Here is a 25,926-nt window from a genome sequence, read left to right as displayed (position 1 = left end):
CCCACCGAATGTGGTAGGTGAAGATTGAATGGGATTTGGAGTTTTCTTGCTGAGGAAGAGACATTTTCTGCAATCAGGTCTGTGTTCAAAGAACTAATGTTCTAAGGAAATTATCTAAAGGGGAGAGGCAGTTCAGGGCTTTTAAGTTATTTTCATATCTGCCTGTGTTCCTGCTGACCTTTGTGAAGCCAACAGGATGATGTTTCCCAAGGGGACAGTGTATAAAGCAATTAGGGAACCCTCTTGGAGGCTCAGGAATGTTTGCAAATTCACATACACCTCAAATTATGTGGGAATTCCAAGAACGGAAATAAACTAATTTGGTCAAGGACATAATTGTGTTCCAGGAAATATTCTAAACACATAGCTTTTGTAGATCTATCTGTATGACTGTTTTCCTTAAAACCCAACACTCATTATCTAGTAAACATCAATTAGATTTCAGTTTCACAGAAGGAAAGCTAATAAATAATCCTTGAGTGATATTTCTTATGTGCCAGAAAGTAGAGTGGGTGTGAGGTTAAGTAAACTGTTCAAATAACAAAATATGATAAACTGGACTTCAAATGCAGATTTATTTGGTGCTACAACTCATGTTTTTTCCTACCAGACGATTATGTAAGAAAGTGCATATTTAAGAAAGAAAAGAAATAGCTGAATTAAATCACTCCTCTTTGGGGAAATAGACCTAAATATATTTTATGTGTACTCCCCAAATTGCCATGAATGAGGCAGGGGACACCGGTGGTGTACCATGTGCAATATCATAGCATTTCTGACCAGTACAAATTATATTTTAGCTGCCACATATATGCATAAATTTATATATGTTGTCACGTTTAAGTGTCACAGAAAGATTGTTAAAGAAATTTTCTGTGAAATAAAAACATCATTAATACCAAAAACAAAAAGACAAAAAAACACCCAAAACCCCACAAAGATTCAAAATGTATGGGCCAAGGATTTTATAACTTTCACCCTGGCAATCCCACTTCTAGGAGTTTATTTTTGGTATATACGTCTAGCAATTCAGAAAAAATGCATATGCATCAGGCTCTTTAGTGCATTGTTTATAAAAGCATAATATGAGAAACTACCTAATGGCCCATACACAGACTAGTTGAACCAACCATGGTATATCAGCACATTGGAGTACTGTGTTCAATAGACTGAATAAAATATCTGAAGCATTTGATTTCCAGGATTTATTGTTACATAAGCAAAGTGCAGAAGAATATTTATAGGATGCTACCTTCTGTGTATGAAGATGGGGAAAATAGTAAATGCATATGATTAGTTATGCACAGATAAATACTGGAAAGACAAATCAGAACTATGAAATAGGTGGGTAGGAATGGGAGATTGGTGAGGGACAGTGCAGTGGAAGGGTTTGAATGTGTTATGATTTTAGAACTGTGCTAAACTTGAACATGCTCCAGAAATAAATCAAGGTGCGTGGAAGAGGGATTCATTGGAACATAAAGAGAAACACCTAAACCGAACTGTATTATAAGTGAGTAACACATGGGAGAAGTGATGTGGGGGGAGGACTGACCTAGACAATTTGGAGTGCACTATTTTGACAATGTGCTCTAAGGCTAAAGACAGAAGAATTGTAATGAACTGCAAATACTGGATTCGTTTGTAGATTTGTCTTACAGTGCTATATATGAGTTAGCAATTTTAAATCTTTATTTGGGTTCTAGGACTGAGCAAATTAATATATTATGGGTGATTAAGAGCCAACTTTGCCACTGTTGGAAAATTGAGTTACAAATATGGAAACAGGGAAAGGTAGAGTGAAAGATAATGTGTAGGAATAGAATTTGAGATATTAGTATGAAATAATGGTTTTTAATCATCAGAACTAGAAGTGAGTGTGTGTGTGTGTGTGTGTGTGCACGTGTGTGTGCGTGTGCGCACACACATGGACACGTGCATACATGCATTTCCTACCTTATCCAATAGGTGGGCCTACAAACGATGGTATTAGAGTAACAGGAAACTGCAATGTCTTGGTTTTGAAGACCAACCTCCAATGACAAGAAACAAAGTTCCTTTGGCAAATGACTGGTCTTCCAGGCTGGGGCATGAAAAGAAAAAAATGAACCTGGAACATTTTGTACCAGAAACTAAGGAGGTACTCAGAAAATAAAGAAGGCACCTCTGAAGGACAAAAGAGCTAACATGAAGATCTCCCACACTCTAAACCTGGGATAATTTGAGAAACAAAATAAATGATAGCAAAGGATTGTAATCTATACAGTAAGACTTTATGGATTCATACTGGTATAAATGAAAAATAAATGGAGAGAAGGGAAACTCCTCCTAATAAATGTAGATGTTGGTGATAGAATTAGAAAATCACCAGTTGACAACTTCCTTAGTAACTGTTTCAGGCAAGAATCCTCAATGGCTGCCAGAAGTATGATGAAAACCAGTATTTTTACAGCTGGATAAGTATCTACACTATCAGTTACAAAGGGAGCAGTAACTTTACAGTTTAGAAAATCTGGCAGATACCACCTTACCCACATGACCAAAGTTAACCAATAATAGGACAAATGGATATTATGTACCTTCAGTGTGTGATGTGATGCACTTAAAGAAGAAAAATGTGTCTTTGGTATTCTTGCCAAAAATATATAATGTGAATCTAATTATGAAGAAACTTAAGTTAAATCTAAATAATGGACCTGTACTCCTCAAAAATGTCAAGGTCAGGAAAGATAATAACTGAAGAACTATTATGGATTATAGGAAATAGAAGAGACCTGGTGGCTACATGCAGCATGTGAGAATAGAGGGGATATGATAATGCTTTTAATTGTAGCTCCAAAGAAGTAGAAAGTGGAACAGAGAAAATACTTGAAGAGAAAATGACAGAAAATTTTCCATAGTTAAGAAAAGCTGTCGCATTAAGAAAATCAATTCCAGTTAGGATTAAAAAAACAAAAACAAAAAAACAGACCTAGATACATCATAGTGAAACTGCAGAACATCAAAGACAAAGAGAAGAGCTACAAGCGTTCAGACAGAAAAATGTTACCTTCAAAAGAATGTCAATTAGACTATCAGCTGACTTCTCAACAGCAGTGGAGGTCAGTGGGAATGTTAATTTTCATTGTATTAAAGCAAAGTAGTTGTCAACTTAAAATTTTTCACCAGTAAAATCTTTCAAGGGTGAGGTGAAACAAAGCTACTGTCAGTGAAACAGAATTGAAGGGAATTCTAAAAGAGGTATTTTAGAAGAATGGTGCCTGAATTGGGGGAGTTGGGGGCAGGGCAGAGGTGGTGTGATGTATGAAGGAATAAAGTGCAAAGAAAATAGTAAATGTTTTGTATAAGTCAGTAATATAATCTGTTTGAATTAAGAAATAGTTAAAGTACACAGTAATACTGGTGTAGAAATTGGATAGGGCATGATGAGTATTTTAAGGTACTTATTTTAAGAGGAGAACGAATATATGTATTAACTTATCAAGACATTTGCCTATATGCTGTTATTTGTAAGGTAGTCACTGAAAGAAGAGAAAGTAGACTAACATACTAGCTAGTGGAGGGGGAAAAAAGAAAAATATTTAACCCAAAAGAACTCAAGAAGGAGGTGTTTGTGGAAAAAATAGGTATACAAATAGAAATACAGAATAAGATGGTAGATTTAAAACTGAATGTAGGAGTCATTACATTAGTGGACTACTAAATGCTCATTTAAAAAAATATACTGTCAGAACAGAATGTAAGCTGTTTATAAGAGATAAGCTAAAACAAACTATAGAAGAGTTCAGAATTGATAGAAAAAGATGTAATATGTTAAACTAACATTAGAGAAAATTAGACTTTAAAACCAATAAGAGCATTAGGTCATTTTGTACTGATAAAAGGTTCAATTTATCAGGAAGATAAAGCAAATTTAAATTTTTATGTGGCTAAGAACATAGTATTAAATGAAAATAAAAATTGAATTACAAGAAGAAATACACATATGCTTAGAAATAATTGAAATACATTTCTAACCCATAGGTGAAAGAAAATATAATGGAAACTGTAAAATTTTTTGAAGTAAATGATAACTAACATACTACTAGTTAAAGCTTTGGGACTGCAGCTAAAGATAAAGAGGGAAAAGTATAACTTTATGTTGTTTTTTTTAAATTTATTTTTGAGAGAGCTCTCTCAAGTAGGGAGGGTTAGAGAGAGAGGGAGAGTTCCATCAGCCTCTGCCATTGCAGAGCCCTGAAATTTATAACTTTAAATACAGATGCTAGAGGGGGGGAAAGCTGAAAATTAATGAGCTAAGAATTCATCATAGGGGCGCCTCAATGGCTCAGTTAAACATTTGACTCTTGATTTTGGCTCAGGTTGTGATCTCACGGTTCCTGAGATTGAGCCCCATTTGGGATTCTGGTCTGATAGCTGAGAGCTTGCTTGGGATTCTTTCTTCCTCTTTGCCCTTCCCCCACTCACACACATGCTCTGTCTCTCAAAATAAGTAAATAAACTTAAAAAGAATTCATCATACAAGAAGTTAGGGAGAAAGAATCCCTGCATAATAAACCCAAAGAAAGTAAAAGGTAGCAAATAAAACTAACACAAATTTGTAAAATTAAAAATAACAAAGATCAAAACAGAAAAAGATTAAAACGGTCAAAAATTGGTTCTTTAAAAGTTACTAAAATTGGCTAATTTCTCTTGAAATGATTACACAGTCAATACTAAAAATTTAAAAAGGAACATGACCAGATTTTGCAGATATTTTTAAAAGTTGAGATATTGTCATTAACTGTATGCCTAATAACTTGAAAATGTTTATGAGATGGAACAAATTACTAGAAAAAAAAACTTACTAAAACTCATCAAATGCTCAACAACAGTGTATCAGGTAAATGGTTCATCATATAGTCATATTTTGGAATACTTTGATGAACTAGGCCTATACGCAATATGGATGAATCTCGGAAACACGATGTTGAGAAAAGAAGCAAGTTATAAAGAATAGAATTAGGCCACTTAAGAATACAAACATGGATAAAAAAGTGGTGATGGGAAGCCAAACTGTATATGATTTAGGCTTATAGGCCTATGTGGCAAAACTTAAAAAACAAGAGAATGATTTATGATGAAGGTCAGGATAATCATTTCCCCTGGATGGCAGAAGATGTGATTGTGGAACACATAGGATCTTTCTAGAGTGCTAATCATGTTCTAATAATTCTTAACCTGTGTATTTTTATTCTTTAAATTTCACATACATGGGTTTTTTTCTCTTTTATGTATATATATTATTATACAAATGGAGAAAAAAGCCCAAACCAAAGGTTATGTTCTTAGTGTAATTGAATCATATTACCTCTCTTTGTATAGTCATTTTGGAACTGGTTGAATAAACTACTTAAAACATTCTTTGACAAATCAAGTGACCGAAGACGACCTTCTGTGCCTATAATCCAGCCCAGGGATCCATTAGGTTTTAGTTGGTGGATCATCACTCATGTAGCATCATTTTACCAGTTTGATCGCCATGGAATACAAGATGAAATGGTAAGATTTTATTTTCTTAAACTTTCTCATATTATTAATATGTATTTTTTGTAGACACGTTAGTAAATGAGCACAGAAACACAACAAAAAGTAGATCACAGGGGCGCCTGGGTGGGTCATTTGGGTGTCTAACTTCAGCTCAGCTCATGATCTCTCAAATTTTGTGAGTTTGAGCCCCACGTCAGGCTCTGTGCTGACAGCTCAGAGCCTGGAGCCTGCTTCGGATTCTGTGTCCCTCTCTTGCTCTGCCCCTCCCTCGCTCATGCTATCCCTCTCCTTCCTTCCCTCCCTCCCTCTCTCTCTCTCTCTCTCTCTCTCTCTCTCTCTCTCTCTCTCAAGAATAAATAAAACATTTAAAAAAACAAATTAAAAATAAAAGTAAATCACAATCCTACAGAGAAAAATTCAGCTTCTGAATCTAGAAGTTGGTAGACCTTTCCCTAAACATCTTGAAAAATGGTAATTTTTATGTTTTTACTATTTAAGGAAGAGCACCTTGTAGAAGACTTGAGATCTAGTCCAGTCCTGGCTCTGCTACTAGGTAGTTGTGTGACCTTCAGTAAATTACTTCAACTTTCCTGAGCCTGTGTTCCCTCTTCCAAAAATCATGGGATTGAGTGTTCAGAAAATGCCTTTTAGTTCCAAAATCTGTAAAATTGATGAAGGAAAAGCACATGTCTCCAGTAATGAGTTAGTAGTTTCTGTGAATAATTAGGTAAAATTATTTCCTCAGAATAATGCTTCTTTAGGGAAGCTTTTCATAAAGATATCTTAATCTATTAAACAACCATGAGGTTTACTTCAAAAAGATTTTATTATATTTCTAGTTAGAAACATTTTTTTTGGTGTTATTTAAAAAGCCCTGTGAATAAAACTAGCTGGTAGACATATTTATTTATTTGAAGCTCTATTTGTGTATAATTATTCCATGTTCAGAAGTGAATAGTGTAGTATTCTATTAGCCCATCAGTTCTATAACATATGGAATCTTGAAGCTAATGTGTCTGATTTTCAAAATTTACCTTTTTCTGGGGGGGGAGGGGCGGGGGGGAGTAGTTACCAAATCTGGCTTATCATCCATCAGACCTACCTGGAAGTTCTTAAAAATTCAGGTTTTCAGATCTCAACTCTAGAGATCCTGATTTAGTAATCTGGTTTGGGGGGCGCCTGGGTGGCGCAGTCGGTTAGGCGTCCGACTTCAGCCAGGTCACGATCTCGCGGTCCGGGAGTTCGAGCCCCACGTCAGGCTCTGGGCTGATGGCTTGGAGCCTGGAGCCAGTTTCCGATTCTGGGTCTCCCTCTCTCTCTGCCCCTCCCCCGTTCATGCTCTGTCTCTCTCTGTCCCAAAAATAAATAAATGTTGAAAAAAAAAATTAAAAAAAAAAAAAAAAAAAGTAATCTGGTTTGGAATTTGGGAATTCTTATTTGTAAAAAGTTTCTTGGTTCTCATCCTCTATCAGGTATGGAGATCATTGCTTATGAAACCTGTTCCTTGACAGACTTTCTTCTTTTTGAATACTGAAAAAAGTCAGCTCGGAAATCATGCATGGAATCTGAGGGTCAGTTAGCATTGACATTTATGTCATAGGTCTTCTAAATGATCCGCCTAATAATAAAAAGCTTTCCAGGAGATCCAAGATAAATTAAAATAATAAATCAGAAAGTTCTCTGAGAAACTCACACACAGATCAATATTAACGTATTTAAGCATTATACCAATTTATTGAGAGGGATCAGTGGAATGAGCATCCCAGAGAAAAGGATTATATGTCCTTTGTTTCTGTACATCAGTTCTTATCATGCTGATATGTAGTAAATACTCCATAAATCTTAACAGATTGTCATTATTGCAGTAGGCCTTTCACTGAGTATTTTTGTGGAGTTAATATGTTAATGTTTCACATCTTTTAACCATTAGAATACTAAACATTAAAGTAACTCAAAAATTTACCTATAAAATAATGTCTTTACATCAGCATTTTATTTCTCTTCCCATTTTAATTCCCCAGTACATATTTTTTATTTTAATCGGTGTAAATAAAAACAGTAATTAGTTAAAAGCACCTTTGAGTTACCATTAAGGTAGTTATCATAATAATAGGTGCCAATGATAGGATGTACGTGAAACAGATTTATTGCCTCTTGCTTCAGGGAGCATGCTTTCAGGTTATAAATGCTTGCTGGAACTGCCGCTAACACTTATGCGAGTGAATGGTGTATTTCAGTGGTGGTTGATGTTGACCTCCACATACACCCACATGTGGTACGTAATCTAGCCATGTTAATATATATCATTACTATTACTGTTGTACTGTACAGTTGCATTGCTGAAATCACTCTTCTGTTTCATACAGAGAATTCCATAGGAAATTAATGCTTTTATTAGCCCTGAATCAAGATAGTAATTGAATTGTCTGTGTTTAAAATAGCTTAATCTACGTCTTTTAATATGTCAGCAGTTCCTGTATGATTTTCTTTTGCTAAAATACATATATTTTAAGAATCTTAATTTAAATTATATAGAAGGTTTTAAGAGGAAAATGCCATCATATTTGAAAAAGAACCTTTCATATGATAAAAATAATAGAGATGTATAATGTATATGTATATGTGTAAAACAAACTTGGATTGTATTCATGAGTGCTCAAAGAACTTCAGATATTTCTGGACTTCTTAATATCTTTGAGAAAAAAAAACACCTCAAGCTCTCTAGTTGATACTAGTTTTCATTAGGGGTGATGCCTTCAGCATATTGCATTTGCTAAGTGTTTTGTGGGTTTTTTAAAAATTTTATTTATTTACTTAGAGCAAGCATGAATGGGGGAGGGACAGAGGGAGAGGGAGAGAGAGAGAGAATCCTAAGCAATCTCCAAGCTCCACACGGAGCCCAATGCAGGGCTCAATCTCATGACCCTGAGATCGTGACCAGAGCCGAAAGAGTTAAATGCTTAACCTCCTGAACCACCCAGGTGCCCCACATTTGCTAAGTGTTTAATATTTCACAGTGACTAAGCAGCCTTTATATCTGTGAAGTAACATGAAGTAGGTGAGAGAGTAACATATCCATTTTACAAGTAACAAAACTGAGGTACACCGTAGTTAAATGTCAGCCTATCTTTGTCACTTAGATAAATTTGATATTGGGGTTCTCCTAAAGACTGCCTTCTCTCATGAATAGAACTTCAGTATGGAAACCGTGGGTACCAGTTTGCCATGGACAGTTTCTGTTATGCCTATTATCCCCTCCTCCTATCTGGTTAATTTTCCTTTTACTCTCAAGTGTCTCAATTTGGTCCAGAAGTCCTGTAATCATTCTGATCTACGAATGTAAAGGTATATTGACTCATCCTTTCAGAGAGATTATGCAGAATGTTAATTTGGATCTGGGATATATTTTGATCAGAATTTTGAAAATTTTCTGAATTCTTTTTTCTTTTTATGATATAGTATCACAGCCAACTACCATATAGAAAATGGCCATGCATTAATAAGCCTGCTTTGTTCCACTCACAAGATGAGATCTTTACATTTAATTTTTTTAATTAAAAAAAGAATTTTTTTTAATGTTTGTTTATTTTTGAGAGAGAGAGAGAAAAAGTGCTAGTGGGGGAGGGGCAGAGAGAAGGGGAGACAGAGGATCCAAAGCAGGCTCTGCACTGACAGCAGAGAGCCCAACGTGGGGTTTGAACAAGTCGCGAGATCATGACCCAAGCTGAAGTTGGACACCCAACCGACCGAGCCACCCAGGCATCTCAAAATTTTAACATTTTAAATAGGTTTCACATATGCTTCATTTTTTAATTTTATTTTAAAAGCTTTTTTGTGGATTAAACTTTTGCTGTGCATTTAATCACAAAATTTGCCAATTGATTAATGTAAGCTTGTAAGGAAAATTTGGTATCTCTCATACTAGAGGCTTTAGAGTTTCATGTATTTCTATTTAAGGTTTTTCTTTCAACCTAGATAAGAGTGTGTTATTTTCTCACAATTGCCACCATCTATTTTAAAAGCAAATATAGTTTAAAGAGAAGAAATATTTTGGGGCATTGCAGGAATCAGTTAAACAGTACTTTCCCTGCTGATGTCAGGCCAGCTAATGCTCATCTTCGAAACATCTGAAATGGTGACTAGATAAAAAGTCTGAAATATAACCTTAAAGTGAGAGCTGCACCAAGTTACCTTGTCTGCTGGAAGTGGAGAATGGGGTATCTATTTTATATTTGTGGTGGAGACATGACCTGTCCTGAAGCTTAAGTGGTTGTCTTAGTTTGGATGGTGGGATAAGAGATATAAAACATAACCCCAAATTGATAACTTCCTGTTTCCTTTTTTTTTTTTTTTTAATGTTTATTTATTTTTGAGAGAGAGAGAGCATGAGAAGGAAGGGGCAGAGAGAGAGGGTAGGAGGACAGAGGATGCAAAGCAGGGTCTGTGCTGACAGCAGAGAGCTCGGTGCAGGGCTTGAACTCACAAACTGTGAGATCATGACCTGAGCTAAGTCAGACACTTAATCAACTGAGCCACCCAGGTGCCCCATATTTCCTTTCTGTCAGAGAGATTAAGTTTTGTATAAGTTAGTATGTAGAAAAAAAATGTAGGTGCTCAAAGTTCAGTTTTGCTGTGGAGAAAAAATCTGTGTCCTTTGATACAGTCTCTTAGACTTGATTTGGGCATGATATAGTTGTCATTCTTTAATCTGAGTTATGGTTTATTTTTGTTTTAGATAATAGCCACAGTACTGATCCACAGAGTTGAAATTCTCTGGACAAGAATACATTACTTACCTATAATTCCTGTGATTCAAATGCCTTGATAGAACAGAATCATTGAAATATACTCACTAACACTATGAAACTATAAAGCTAAATACAGTAGTCCTGTCATAACCCCTGCTTATTTGAGGTTAGTGATGATGTTTTCTTAGTCAAGAGTGATATAAAAGGGAATTGCTGAAAGGTGAGGGAAGGTTTATTAGAAAATGGGAAGAATACTGGCTTTGGAGCAAAATTCTTGCTCTGACTTGTATGTATATATACATAACCTCTCTGAGACTTAATTGTGTTTGGAAATTGTGAAATGGAAAGATTTTTTTTTTTTTTGAGGAAGTAATGTAAAGACCTTAACACAGTGTTCATATAGTATTATAAAACAAAATAGTCTCTTTTTTGAGAGAATTTTAGGACCAGTTACCAAGGCTGCTCATTTCTGACACCAATTGCAAGCTCAAGAATGCCCAAAACCATATAATTTACTTAGATTTACAGAACTCTCTAAAAGCTATTACACTCATGGTTATGGTTTATTACAGGGAAAGAATATAAATTAAAATTAGCTAAGGGAGGAGTATATAGTAGAGTCCAGGAGAAGTACCAAATGTGGAGTTCCTGTTGTTTTCTCCCCATGTTGTCAAGATACGTTAGTCTCCTGGCATCAGTGTGTGACAGTATGCAGGGAGTATTTCCAACCAGGAGAGCTTGCCTAAGCTGCAGTGTTCAGTTTTTATTGGAGCTCCATTACATAGATGTGATGGATTGATTGCCCACACGGTTAATCTCAATCTTCAGATCAACTTTCCAGGTCTCCACAGCCCTTAGCCTAAGTCACATTGTTGGTATTAGGCTGTGGCCAGCCTCCACCCTCAATTACATTGTTAGACTATCCAGTATGACTCAAGGCTCCCCGGCAAACAAAGATATCCCTATCAGGTATAACATTCCAAGGGCCTAGAAATTACTCCCCAGAAGCCAAGGATAAAGGCCAGATTTTCTCTTTGGGTAAGGCCAAATTCTGTACTACACATTCTCTCCTCATAAAAGGTTTGTATTCACTTTATTTACATAAATATATCTGAAAAGGTCAATAATTTTTTTTTTTTTTGCTAAAAATAACTGAGTCATTGTATCAGTTATTTCTAACTGTGAAACAAAATTTGGCAGCTTAAAACAGCAAACATTTATTATCTCACACAGTTCCTAAGGCTCAGGTATACAGTAAGAGCTTAGCTGGATGGTTCTGGCCCAGGATTCCTCATGAGTTTGTAGTAAACTATCAGCAGATGCTTGAGTCTCTGAAGACTAGAGCTGGAGGACTCACTTCCAGTCTTTCTCATGTTGGCAGGAGGCTTTAGTTACTCATCACATAGGCTTCTTCAGGCCTGTTCACACTATGGTTTTCCCTGATGGAGTCAACAAGAGATTTTCATTAAGATGGAAGCTTCATTGTGTTCTAACCTAATCTTGGAAATGACATACCAACACTCCTATTAGTACTGATGCTCTCTTGATAACAGACCAACCCTGGCACAGTGTGCAGTGGGGTGGGGGTGGAGGGTTAAATAAGTGTATGAATACCAGGAGACAGGGTCATTTGGGGCCATTTTAGAGAGGGGCTACCACAGTCATTGAGTACCTTTATTAAGGAAATGTTCGTTTAGTAATTTTATGTAATGAGCATCTTACATGAACATTATCCAGTCATTTAAAATTGAGAATATTGCAGGGGCTCTTGGGTGGCTCAGTTAAGCGTCCGACTTTGGCTTAGGTCATGATCTCCTGGTTCATGAGTTTGAGCCCTACATTGGGCTCTGTGCTGACAGCTCAGAGCCAGGAGTCTGCTTCAGATTCTGTGTCTCCCTCTCTCTCTGCCCCTCCTCCACTTGTGCTCTGTCTCTCTGTCTTTCAAAAGTAAATATTTCAAAAAAAATTTTTTTTAATCAAGAATATTGTACATGCTTTAACCTTTTATGAGTCATTTGGTTTCATCCTTCTGAACAACATATTAATTATGATGGGGATGGTAGGGTATGATGAGGCTCTTTGTTTCTATTCTTTAAGGCTTCTGGCTTTGCTTTTTGAGGTGTTACAGTTACCTTTTGTACCTTTTTCACTCACTGTCAGAAACTAGTTGTTATTTGCTTCCTCTCCAAAGCACTTTCTTTTCTGGTTTTGACTAGTATACATGTATCCAGAGCTTTAAGAACTGAGCGCTCCTCCAGGCTTTCCCTTTGGAAAGCAAAGCCTTTTTCATTGCCTAGCTTTTGTGAAGTATTTTGGCTTTGTGAAAGTCTTTTTCGGCTTTCTTCCTTATTGTGAGGAGTCTTCCAGATAAGTGACCATTGATTAAATGAGGTAGTACTGTGTACATTTTTTTCCTATACAAAATGTTTAGTTAATTGCTTAGTAGAATAGATTGTCTTGATGTTATTATACATAAAATGAAAAAGTCTCTGGTGAGTAAAGTATACAATGAGGAAAAACACTCAAAGCATAAAACACTCCAAAAACTACATAAAGGTTTTTTTTTTCCGCTTAAATTACATATGACAGCAAAATTTAAATATTTGTTAAAACAGTTATAATTGTATACAAGTGCCATTGTTTAATATAACATGTCCTGTTAAGGTTTATATTGGATTGGAATAGTTACAATTTTTTTTTCTACCAAGTCTGTCAAGTTACTCTGTCCAAGTAATTTTAGACATTAAAGAAGTTGTAATGATGTCTGATGTTAGAGAATATATTTGTACTTCACTACTAGCCTGCTGTACTATAATTTCAATGCATAATTAAGAGCAATAATTTTGCTGCAATATTCTCCCTTTCTAGAGACAAATGGAATCAAATTGGAATTTTGTAGAAGAACTGCTAAAAAAGTCCATCGGTGTTCAGGTATGCTTTCAAATGAGACAATTTGTGGGCTTTGCTAAATTTCTAATGTTACAGATTTTATTTTTTAAGAACTGAGAAAACTCTTAAAATGATTTAAATAACAAACTCTGTTTACTTATTAAAAACCTGAGGTGGAATCATCATTCTTTGTTAATGAAGGGGCAACATAAGATAGTTCCTATGAATGAGTATCCTTTGAAGATTTTTATTTCTAACACTGAGTTGCCAGTTGAAGGACAAACAAAATTATCCTAGCCGGTGACTTTGACAAAATGTATTCAGGATAAGTAGTGGATGTTTCAAAACTGTACAGCCATTCCTTGACTGTATGGTATCGGGTCTAGAGACACGATGAGGGAGATAGTGGCATTGGAAATTCGGCTGTATCCTCATCACAGCAGGAGGGTGACTTGCCTTGCTGAGCAATTTGTCTTACAGGCGCGAATCCTACTCTAACTGATAAGGTCCTAGTTTCTGAGCCCTCATTTCCTACGTTATCATTTTTCTTTCTGCAGAGCCGCTAATGTGGTGCTTCATGGCCCAGAGGTCAGATTTGACCTCCTTTTAAAATAGTTTTAAATGTGCTATTCATCACATCTTTAAACATACTGTATTGTAGTTCTCTAAAGTTTTGTAGTATAAATTATTTATGTAAGAATTTAAGGGGAAATTTTAGTAAAGAATATTTTTAAATTTGGGTAGTAGATTACTTTTCTGTTAGGATATGAAGATTGTTAAAATCTTGAAGAGGAATAAACAAGAAATATAGTACAGGATTGATATATATATCATATGTACGTACATGCACACTCATTCATACTTATGATTACACGCACATTTATTTTGTAGCCATATCTTTGAAAATCATATAAATAGTGTCAAATTTTCTTTTCCATTTTATCTATATTAACTCTTAATTTTTTTAGGTAAAGTATACAATAAGTACATTTAGTTTATAATATGAGTCTTCCAATTAACGAGTAAAAATTCTAGACTAGAATTCCAAAGACTTGTGCATACATAGTTGTATGAAAAACAAAAGAACTATAACCTCAACCATTATAAAAGTTTTTATTTTTATTTTTTTCTGTGTCATTTCAATTGGCTTTCTCCTTCGTTCTTTTTGAGAATATACTGATTTAGTAATTCAGAAAGTGTCTTATATACATTTTTTTTTTTACTTCAAGAACGTAGGGGATCACTAAAAAGTGGTCATTGTTAATTATGTTAGCTATTGATCCAGTCTTAATGCCTTAACACAGCTTTAAAACCTCTTAAACTTCCTTTCAGCTCTAACGTATGAATTTATGGTTTATTCAGGTAGGTTTTAAATTACAGAGTATTTCTTAGGTTCTAAGGGTCATATGGATAAATACCCGTACACTCATAATGGTCTAGGACAAACAGGAGAAAGAATTTATCATCATCTCTGTTCCATTGTTTTTTGACTAAGAAGTTTGCTTTTTGACTAAGAGATTGAAAACCCTCCTCAGACCCTTTTTAGTTGCTTGAAAATTAATTCTTTTTTTCTTGTGTTTATGACTCACTATAATTTTGATTTTAAATGAAGGAAACTCATTGTCTTGAAAAAAAAAACTTTGAAGTGTCTTACTCATAATGTAATAAAAGTTATTCTGACACTGCATAATATATCTTTACAATATAGCTAGTATGTTAATGGTGTTAGCTGAACTTATTTTGATGATAAATACATAGTTCTTGGAAGTAAGTAGTATGCCCATCAGGAATTGCCTGGCTTGTGGTTTCCCAGAATTGGGATCAGTGCTAAAACCAGGGAAGTCCTGGGCAAACTGTGGGAAGTCAGGCACCCTAGAAATAGAAATAGTCTAGTGACTCCAAGAAACTTTCTCTGAGAATTTAGATGTAACATAAAGTCAAAGTAATTTTTCCCGTGAGAGAAGCCATTATAATATTTAGAAAGAAGTAGTCCATTTTCTCTAGTGATCTTTCAATTTTGTCATGCCTTGATTGTATCAAATTAGATTTTATAAGTAGTTTAGTACTACTTGCTGGAGTTCTTGAAATCAATTTTGTGGGTGCAGTAGGTGGTCATAAAAAATAAATAATATGTTCAGATAGAACTATCAGTTTGATTATATCTGTTTTCCCCCATTGAGGTAAATTAAAATCTGCCCATGCCCGTGTGCTTTGACTTTATCTCCAACAGTGAAAGAGTCCATTTGCAGTATTTAAAAAACATACATTCCTCGTGTAGAGCAGTCGTCAAATATAATCCGTAGGCATGCCACTGTAGTTGTAATTAAGCAAATAATGTTCCAAATCTTTTTCTAGCCAGAAAGGATTTTCTAGAAACAGACATTGAGCTTTATAGGTAAAGAGAACATTTATTGTTTAACTTTGCTTCTGTTGGTATGATTGAGTAGTTAAGTATTTACCTTAACCATTTTTTGGAGGCAGTACTATTTAATATTTGTGTATGCTGACAGTAAACATTTGTTCTACCTTTAAAACGGCATTATTGTATTCAAATGAAGAGGAAGATTTTGAGTTTTATACTACCTGTTTTTTAAAGCCTCAATTTTTGACATCCTAGAGACAATTTTCTACTAAAGTTTCTTTTTTTTTTTTTTTTTAATTTTTTTTTTTTCAACGTTTATTTATTTTTGGGACAGAGAGAGACAGAGCATGAACGGGGGAGGGGCAGAGAGAGAGGGAGACACAGAATCGGAAACAGGCTCCAGGCTCTGAGCCATCAGCCCAGAGCCCGACGCGGGGCTCGAACTCACGGACTGCGAGATCGTGACCTGGCTGAAGTCGGACGCTTAACCGACGGCGCCACCCAGGCGCCCCATCTACTAAAGTTTCTTGAAGGGTATAAAAAGATATCCAAAACAAGTCTAATATTTTTATTTGCTAAGGAACCTGAAGAGTCCAAGGCTAAAAACAACTCAGAATGTAATTAGATCTCACTTATATGGGGCAGTAATCTTCTAATAGTTAATTTATTTCTATTCATTTATTTGTAATTTTTTTAATGTTTATTTGTAAGAGAGACAGAGACAGAGTACGAGCAGGGGAGGGGAAGAGAGAGAGAGACATACACAGAATCTGAAGCAGGCTCTAGGCTCTGAGCTGTCAGCACAGAGCCCAGTGCGGGGCTGAACTCACAAACCGCGAGATCATGACCTGAGCCAAAGTTGGACACTTAATTGAGTGAAACACCCAGGCGCCCCCTAGTAACTAATTCAAAATCATTATGTTTCTTGGACAGAAGGATCTTGACTGGGATATTGAATTTCAACTTTCTTTAATCCTAAAAATACATTGAATCACGCAGGCAGACTAATAGTTATTATTTAGGTTGCAAATAAATTTTATTCTTCTGATGACTTCTTCTAGTTAGGTTATTCGTTAAAAAATGAGCCCTCAATTGTTAAATTGCCATTTTTATTAAAAAAAAAAAAAACTAAGAGTAATTTTTTTTTTTTTTTAAACGTTTGCTTATTTTGAGAGAGGGAGAGAGAGAGAGGCACAGAGAGAGAATCCCAAGCAGGCTCCACACTGCCAGCTTGGAGCCTGACACGGGGCTGGAACTCATGAACCATGAGATCATGACCCAAACCAAAGCCAAGAGTCGGGTGCTTAACTGACTGAGCCACCCAAGTGCCCCAAGAGTAAATTTTTTTTTTAAATTCCAGTATAGTTAAAATAGTGTTATATTAGTTTCAGATGTACAATATAGTGATTCACCAATTCCATATATTACTGATAAGCTCATCATGGTAAGTGTACTTGTAATCCCCTTTACCTATTTTACCATCCACCCATTCACCTGCCCTCTGGTAACCAACTATTTGGTCTCTATAGTTAAAGTCTGGTTTTTGGCTTGTCTTTTTTTTTCTCCTTGTTTGTTCTGTTTTTTAAATTTCATATATGAGTGAAATCCTATGGTATTTCTCTCTCTCTCTGACTGGCTTATTTTGCTTGTAATTATACTCTCTAGCTCCATCCATGTATTGCAAATAGCAAGATTTCATTCTTTTCTTGTGGCTGAGTAGTATTCCAGTGTGTGTGTGTGTATCTTTATTCATCTATCGATGGACACTTGGACTGTGTATGTAATTTGGCTATTGTAAATAATGCTGCTACAAACATAAGGCTGCATATATCCTTTCAAATAAGTATTTTCATATTCTTTGGGTAAATACCGAGTAGCTCAGTTACTAGATCATATGGTGATTCTGTATTTAAATTTTTAAGGAGCCTCCATACTGTTTTACAGAGTGGCTGCACCAGATTACATTCCCACCAATGGTGTAAGAGGGTTCCTTTTACTCTATATCCTCACCAACACTTATTGTTGCTTGTGTTGTTGGTTTTAGCCATTCTGACAGGTGTGAGGTGATACTTCATTGTAGTTCTGATTTGCATTTCCCTAATGATCAGTGATATTGAGCATCTTTTCATGTATGCTGGCTATAAAAGATAATTGTTTTCATTTTTAATTCAGTAGAAGAATATCATGTATGGTATATACCCAAATTTAAGATGCCTAAATTTGATATTTCAAAATAAAGATGGGAAGACATTCTTTATAAAAGGACTAAAGCAGAGGGGCACCTGGGTGGTTCCGTCGGTTGAGCTTCCAACTTCGGCTCATGTCATGATCTCCTGGTTTGTGGGTTCAAGCCCCGCATTGGGCTCTGTCCTGACAGCTCAGAGCCTGGAGTTTGCTTCAGATTCTGTGTGTGTATGTGCACGCGCGTGCGCACTTGCATCTCCTTCTCTCTCTCTCTCTCTCTCTCTCTCTCTCTCTCTCTCCCTCCCTCCCTCCCTCCCTCTCTCCCTCCCTCCCTCCCTCTCTCCCTCCCCCGCCTTCCCCGTCTTGTGTGTTCTATCTCAAAAATAATACATAAAGTTAAAAAAAAAAGTTATAAAAAATAAAAGGACTAAAGCAGGCACTATGGAATCAGGAGATCAAAAGCAGACACTATGGAATATTCTGGGGTAGCCTTCTCATTGAATAGTTTATACATACTCACACAACAGAGAAGAGACTTACAGAGCATCCATAGGTCTTGTGAAAAATGCAGAAGCTGAGTAGCATAGCCTCTGGGATTCAAACAGGCAGGTGTAAGCCTGTGTAGAAAAGAGGCCCAAAGACCTGGTTTGTTTAAAACTCTTTATTCAGAGGGCATGGATTTAGATGTAATTATTCAAACCTCTTTGTTTAGGTAGGGTTCGACCTTAGCATTCACAGAAATGAAGTATATCAGCATAAGGTATGATACTGAGATCCTGTTGCATTTATTTTTTGATCATAGTTTGGCCTAAAAAAATATATCTCTCTTGCAGACAACACAGTGACAGCCATCCCTATACAAGCACTGTACTTAGCACTTAATGTACATTCTTCCACTTAATGTTTATGGCAGGGCCTGATAGGGTTAAGGAGTTTGTCCATGTTCATATAGGTAACTAAGAAGTGTCAAAGCTGGGATTTGAGTCTTGTTACATGTTTTACTCACAGTGTGCTCTCTCAAAGCATTTGACTTGGTTGGATTCTGAATAAAACTATTTTTGCCATTATTTCTATTTTAAAACTTTTTTGCTGCTATGTGTTTAATCATTTTTGGTTTCTAGATCTATTTTGATGATACTTGTGGGAAGCATCTCAAATTTCCATATTTTTGTTTGTGTTTTCTTTTTTTTTTCCTTTCCAGTAAGTGTGTGATGGAAAATGTAAGGTAGGAAGAAATTAATATACACAGGAGTTTTCCAGTACTCTTCACTGTATTTCATCTTCTGTTTTCTCGTTATGAATTTGAGCTAAGATATCTCTTTGCTTCTTTTCTCCTGTTTTGTATTTATATCTCTTTGATTATCTGGACTTGAAGTTAGGCACATCCTTTCTTCTTAATTCAGCTGATGTGCACACACACATTTTTGAAGGGAATTTTTAAGAAAAAACTAAGGGAGGAGTGCCCGGGTGGCTCAGGTTAAGCATCCTGTTAAATATCCGACTTCAGGTCATGAAATCATGATCCGTGGGTTCGACCCTGTGTTGGGTTCTGTGCTGACACCTCAGAGCCTGGAGCCTGCTTCAGAATCTGTCTGCCTCTCTCTCTGCCCCTCCCTCATCTCTTGTTTCTCTCAAAAATAAGTAAACATTAAAAAAAAATTTTTTAAACTAAGGGTAAATAGCTCAAAACAAATGAATATACAGGAAATGAAAATGTATTTTATAATAAATACTAGCTGTAATTAATTATAAGCTAAACAAAATTTTTAAGTCCTACTCAACTGACTGATTACCCAATCCTGCCAAAACTGGAGAAAATGGTATTTTCTTTTTCATTATAATCTGTAACCACTAGCAGGGAAAAGAAGGGAAATTTATCTCCATTCTTTTAAAAAAAATTAAAAAAAAATCTCTCAGAATACACCATATTTAATTTCTTCTTGGTTGGGCACAGTGTAAAGAACATGGGTTCTGGCCTCACAAATTTTATTCAAATCTTGGTCTGGTCACCAAGAGCAATCTTGATCAAATCCAGTGTGCATTAAATGTTCATTTCTTGGGGCGCCTGGGTGGCGCCGTCGGTTAAGTGTCCGACTTCAGCCAAGTCACGATCTCGTGGTCCGTGAGTTCGAGCCCCGCGTCAGGCTCTGGGCTGATGGCTCAGAGCCTGGAGCCTGTTTACGATTCTGTGTCTCCCTCTCTCTCTGCCCCTCCCCCGTTCATGCTCTGTCTCTCTCTGTCCCCAAAATAAATAAAAAACGTTGAAAAAAAAAATTAAAAAAAAATAAATGTTCATTTCTTTTCCCTTCTGTTTTGGAAAGAGGCATAGAATGGTATTTATAATTGGTTTTGGAGTCATAAATCCTTGAAGTATATTGAATTTAGTATGCTTTAATTTATATGAGTAGTATGCCACAGGAATGAGCCTAGGTCTTGCTTAATATTTTCATAATAAAATCAAAAGAATATTAATGATGGACAGAAAATTCCCTTCTTTGTTTAAATGAGCTTAGTTGTCTATTAGAGAAGCTAAGTATCTTTCCCTAAGCCATACAGCTACTTGGTAAAAAGAGGCACAAGAACCTAGATCTCAGTTTTATTCATGAAATATTTATGGAGTTTGTTTGGCAAACCAGGCAGTGTGCTAGACCCAGGGGAAATTATCCTAATTCTCAGAGAGTTCACACACACTTGAAAGCAGACAAACGTAAATTTAAGAAGGTAAGTGCTATGATGCAGGTGTGCATAGGAGGTTGTGGAGCATAAAGGGTCACTGTTAGTCTGGAAGTTAGTAAGTTTCCTGGAGGACTTGAAGCTTGAGTGTATTCTAAAGGATTACTAATTAAGAGTTAATGCCTTACCAAAAAAATCTGCTCATGTTTGGTTCCCTTTATTCTTTGAATGTTTTAGCACTAAGATCACTTTTTTTTATACCTATATGTTACTTTTATTAGCAACCCCAACAGTAATGCATGTAATCACCCTGTCCTGTAAGTTTCTTAATATCCTCACATCTAAGCAGAGATTCTTTTACTTATTTCACCCATTTTCCAGGGTTATGCTTTACATTTTTTCATTTTTCTTTTCATTTTCATTCTGCTCACCACTATTGGATCTTTTCCATTTTCTGTCTTCCTCCATGTCCAAACTTTCCTCCTTAAGCAATTCAGATTATATATACCCCCTTATTGTAATCACTCCATCACAAACACCTTTAATTTTTAAATAATTGTGTTAAAAGTCACTTTGAGTTATGTAATTTCTATTATCTGAATACATAAAGCAAATTTTTAGAAGTATAGCCTATCCTGATTTAGACCTCTGGTCTGAAGATGAGAGTGGGTATGATTTGGTGATATGTATTCATATTCTTTTTAAAAGCAGGTTATCCAGGGGTGCGTGGGTAGCTCAGTCAGTTGAGTGTCTGACTTCTGCTCAGGTCATGATCTCACTGTTTGTGGGTTCAAGCCCCTCATTAGACTCTGTGCTGACAGCTCAGATCCTGGAGCCTCCTTCAGAATCTGTCTCCCTCTCTCTCTGCCCCTCTGCCACTCATGCTCTGTCTCTCTCTCAAAAATAAACAGTAAAAAATAAATAAATAAATAGATAAATAAATAAATAAAAGCAGGTTATCCAGTGAGTATCAAGCAATAATATTCATGTTACCAGAGCCCATTTACTTTCCCACAATTTCATTTTATTTTTTAGGATGGTATACCAGAAGAACAATTACGAATGCATCTGCACTGTTGTTTGACGCTTTGTGATTTCTGGGAGCCAAACATTGTAATTGTCACCATTCTATGGGAATATTATAGTAAGAACCTGGTGAGTAAATAAAATATGAATGTGTTCCAGGAATTTGAAGAATTTGTACATATTTGAGGAATATTTTTATGGTTTAATTATGAAAAGTTACAGATTTTTTTTAAAAAAATATTTTTCCAAGTAGATTAGAGTAGCTCAAAAATATTGTTTTACCTTTCATAAGCATTGTTTATAGAGCATTGACATAAGGGAATGGAACATTTTGTCTCTTTTCTCTAAAGAGTGAGAGTAAGCAAAGGAACCAAAATTGCACCAAAAGATATTTCTTTTTAATCCTCATTTATAAATGTTTTCTAACAATTACTGATTACTAGCAACACATTGAACAGTTAATGCTATCCTGAATAAGACATAGTCTTGGCATCTGAGTTGCTTATAGGTTAGTGGACATTGTGGGGAAGAAGTTACAGTACTGTGGAATGTCCAAGGACAGAGTATCTGACCCAGTGTATAGACTTGTGGAAGGCTTTATGAGGTTGTAATTTTTTAACTGGAGAATGAGTAGAATTTTCCAGGCATAGAAGAAATGGAGTGTTCAGGTGAAAGGAACATAATGAACAAATGTATGAACACATAAAAAACTTGGTCTTTTCCTACCGTGTTAAATAGTTTTGGATAGGTCTGATATGACTATGGGAAGAAACAGATAAGGAACATAGGGTAGTCAGTGACTAGATTATGTAGGGTTGAAGATAATGTGCAGGTTGAGTTATGATTTATTCCAGAGACATAGAAAACCAAGGATGTGACATATTGGGTACGTGTGTGAGAGAGTTTTCTGAAAATGCTATAAATAAATTGCGTGTTATATTAATAGTCCAATGTAATAATAAATGCTAATAATGCATTGAGTGAGTAAAATAGGGGCAATGGATTTAGAAAGGAGAGGGTATGTTTGAAAAATAAAAATTATAAAGGTAGGTTTATAGGATTTAGTTACCTGTTATGTGTGGAAAAAAGAGAAGATTTGGAGTATTTGAGTTCCTGAGTAAATAGTGAACCCTTCAAACGAGATAGAAAATGGAAATGGGAGGTTTACAAGTAAATTACTAGTTTGGGTTTATACATAATGGAGCTTATTAAAAATAAGAAAAACACCTTTCTCTGAAGCATAATTTCAGGCTGATTGGAAAAATGACCCATTCTAGTTCTGAGACAACATCTGTATGAGTCCACAGTGTCTTGTCATATCTGAAAGCTAGGAAATACCAAAGTAAGATGGAGTCATGTCAAAAGGAGGTCCCATTGCTCCAATGCTGGGTAAATTTGAGCATAAGAAAGAATAATGATTGCTGTGGATTGAAACTTATCAAATACAGGGGCGCCTGGGTGGCTCAGTTGGTTAAGCATCTGCCTTCGGCTCAGGTCATGATCTCACAGCTTGCCAGTTTGAGCCCTGCATCGGGCTCTGTGCTGACAGCTCAGAGCCTGAAGCCTGCTTTGGATTCTGTGTCTCTCTCCCTCTCTGCCCCTCCCCCACTTATGCACTCACTTGCGCGCGCTCTCTCTCTCTCTCTCAAGAATAAATAAACATTAATTAAAAAAAACCAAACCCTCATTATTCTGAAAACTATAAATGAGAATATAAACTATATTTAAGAATAACCAAATTTCTAATAAGCTAATTAAGAAGTAATGATAGAATTAGAAAATCACTATTTTGTACATCTGATGAAGTAAGGCTTCTGGGCAGTGATCATTATTGGCTGCTAAAATTGTTCAGTGAGAATCTTGGGGATCACTCAGATTAACAGATCAGGTTGATAAGACCCTTAATCTTAACATCACAAAAGGAATGACACAATTTAATGTGTCTCTTTTCCTAATTGCAACATGAAGTGCCCAGTACTACCAATGGAATATTCTTATCAAAAAACTCAACCTGCATGAATCTGATCAATCCTCTAGATACAGCTACCGATTTTCAGAACAAATAGGGGATAAAAGAGTACATTACATGACACTAGGGAGATACTAGCAGCTAAATCCAGATTGGAGAAAATTCTACACAATAAATGACCTAATACAAAAATAAATGGTATGACATAAACTCTGGGAAACTTACATAAGAGATTAAAGAAGCAAAGCAACCAAATGCAATGGATGGATCTTGTATGTTTCCTAATTTGGACAGACCAACTGTTAAAAAGACATATTGGAGATGTTTTAGGAATTTGAACAGCCCTTGGTGTCTCTGCTTTTGTGGAATTTTTATTTTGGCAGGATGTTTAGTACTGTTTGTAATTTATGTGATCAAGGCAAGTCAAACTTTTAGTGAGCTAATTGGGATTTCCATTTTTGTTTACTTGGATTTAATACTTATATTCTATTCTTTTTTTCTTTTTTTCTTTTAGAATAGTTCTTTTAGCATCTCTTGGCTTCCTTTGAAAGGCCTTACACATATTATTAAGTCACCCTTGTCTATGCTAGAAATGGTGAAGACTTGCTGTTGTGATAAACAAGATAATGGCCTGTATAAATCCAGCAGTAGTTACACCATTTTCCTTTGCATTTTGGCAAAAGTTGTTAAGAAAGCAATGAAGAACAATGGCCCTCATCCTTGGAAACAAGTCAAAGGAAGGTATGTGCCATATATTTGTCATGAACGTTAACTCTGAAGAAGTGTTTGTATTTTTTAAGTTAACTTGTGCTTAGAAGTCTTTATGGCTTATACATTTCAAATGTATTCCCTAGTGTATACAGGACAACAAAACATGCAGCCTTTTGATCCTGCCAATTTACTATAGTAAGGAACAAACCTAGTATCTAGAACTTGGGGAGAATTTTGGTTTATCTCATCTGTCCTAAAGATTGAAATTCCATATATTAAATATATTAGAGAACTGTTGTTTCTTTTGCCAAAATTTAATTGTAATGTTATTATATAATTCAGTGCATAAATTTTATTCAAAATTACAGAAATAGAAAACCTTTCCAAATCATACACTGGCAGGTAATAGAGTCAGTCTGTAAAACTCTGCATTCTTTGAATTCAGTCCCATTAGTCCTGCTTCCTTGAATGAAAACTAACCAGAAGATAGAACCAAATAACTCAAATGTTCTCATTTGAGAAGAATGCCCAGTTTTCATTTCTGGTGTGGTAAAATAAACTTTCGGTCATATTTATCTGGTTTTTGTTTTTGAGAATTTTGCTTGTTAAATAGATATGAATTTTTATTGTCTTCCCTTAATCTACTTTCTTTATCGGTTAGCCCTTTTTCTAGCCCTCTTTGTAAAATATACTGCCCCCACCACTTGCTCAGCTTATATAATGGGAGCTCTTGCAGAGTAAGAATTCCTTCATGTTCTAGGTAGGGATTTGTCAGGAACCACTAAATGAAATTCCTGTTTGATTCCCACATGTGACTTGCAAGATGATGGTGATACAGTAGAATTTTTTTAGTGTATACTTTTTTTTTTTAATGGTAACTTCTTTGTTAAACCTCCAAAAATTACGTGGGTCAAACAGTAGTTTTTTTTTTTTCTGTTTGCCAGTTTATCTTTGAATCTTAAATCATTTTATGGAAAACATAATACTCAGAACTTTTATTTAAAACAAATATTTGGAATTTATTCAGTAACAGTTCTATTGTTCCTGTCCTAATCCCTTAATTGATGAAGTAATCCTTTACTTCGACTAGTAAATTATAATAACACAAGAGATTTTTAAATGGGGAGTCTTGCACATTTAAACACTAACCATTTTACTTTATCAATAAGTAAAAATAATTTTTCCAGCACGTTGAATTGTCTTAGGTATAATTCTGGCAAGAGCAGGTCTTTGTGAGGGGTACAGGGAGAAAGAGTTTAATGAAAATTGTTTTAAAATTGCCCCATTAAGATTTCTTTAAAGCACATCAAATTGTACTTAAAGGAGTATATATTTGGGGTGTCTGGGTGGCTCAGTCAGTTACGTGTCCATCTCTTGGTTTCAGCTCAGGTCATGATCTCATGGTTCGTAGATTTGAGCCCGTGTCAGGCAGTACATTCATAGTATGGAGCCTGCCTGGGATTTTCTCTCTCCCTCCGTCCCTCACTCCCTCCCTCCCTCACTCCCTTCCCTCTCCCTCTCCCTCTCCCTCTCCCTCTCCCTCTCCCTCTCCCTCTCCCAAAATAAATAAACTTTTAAAAAAGGGGATATATATTCTTTCTTATTTGTCAATAAAAATTAAAAAAGAAAGGTGATTAAGAGTACTAAAATAACAGGAAAAGCCATGTACTATATGAAAAGAATTTATACGGTCCTTTGGGGAAGACCACTGAATCCTTTTAATTCACTCATAGATGATTGCTGCTTCACTGAGAAATTTGAAGGTATGAGTATTCTGTGAGTATTTTCAAAGTAGAAAAAGTGACAATGGCAACATTATAATGAAGAATTAGCTA

The 25,926-nt window shown here is 35.6% G+C and overlaps 1 protein-coding gene across 1 annotated transcript in view; it reads left to right on the top strand.

The window, feature by feature from the left end:
* The window catches only part of MMS22L (MMS22 like, DNA repair protein), a 133,868-nt gene that overhangs the window by 23,383 nt on the left and 84,559 nt on the right, over nt 1-25,926 (top strand). Inside the window, exons 10-13 of the mRNA XM_043591973.1 lie at nt 5,365-5,541; nt 13,146-13,208; nt 21,421-21,540; nt 23,895-24,121. Of these exons, the coding sequence (XP_043447908.1) occupies nt 5,365-5,541; nt 13,146-13,208; nt 21,421-21,540; nt 23,895-24,121 (587 nt within the window). The remainder of the gene's footprint in view (nt 1-5,364; nt 5,542-13,145; nt 13,209-21,420; nt 21,541-23,894; nt 24,122-25,926) is intronic.

The sequence above is a fragment of the Prionailurus bengalensis genome, chromosome B2 (assembly GCF_016509475.1).
Source record: "Prionailurus bengalensis isolate Pbe53 chromosome B2, Fcat_Pben_1.1_paternal_pri, whole genome shotgun sequence".
Lineage (NCBI taxonomy): Eukaryota > Metazoa > Chordata > Mammalia > Carnivora > Felidae > Prionailurus > Prionailurus bengalensis.
Note: the sequence above shows the minus strand (reverse complement) of the source record. Positions and strands in the feature narration are given on the sequence as shown.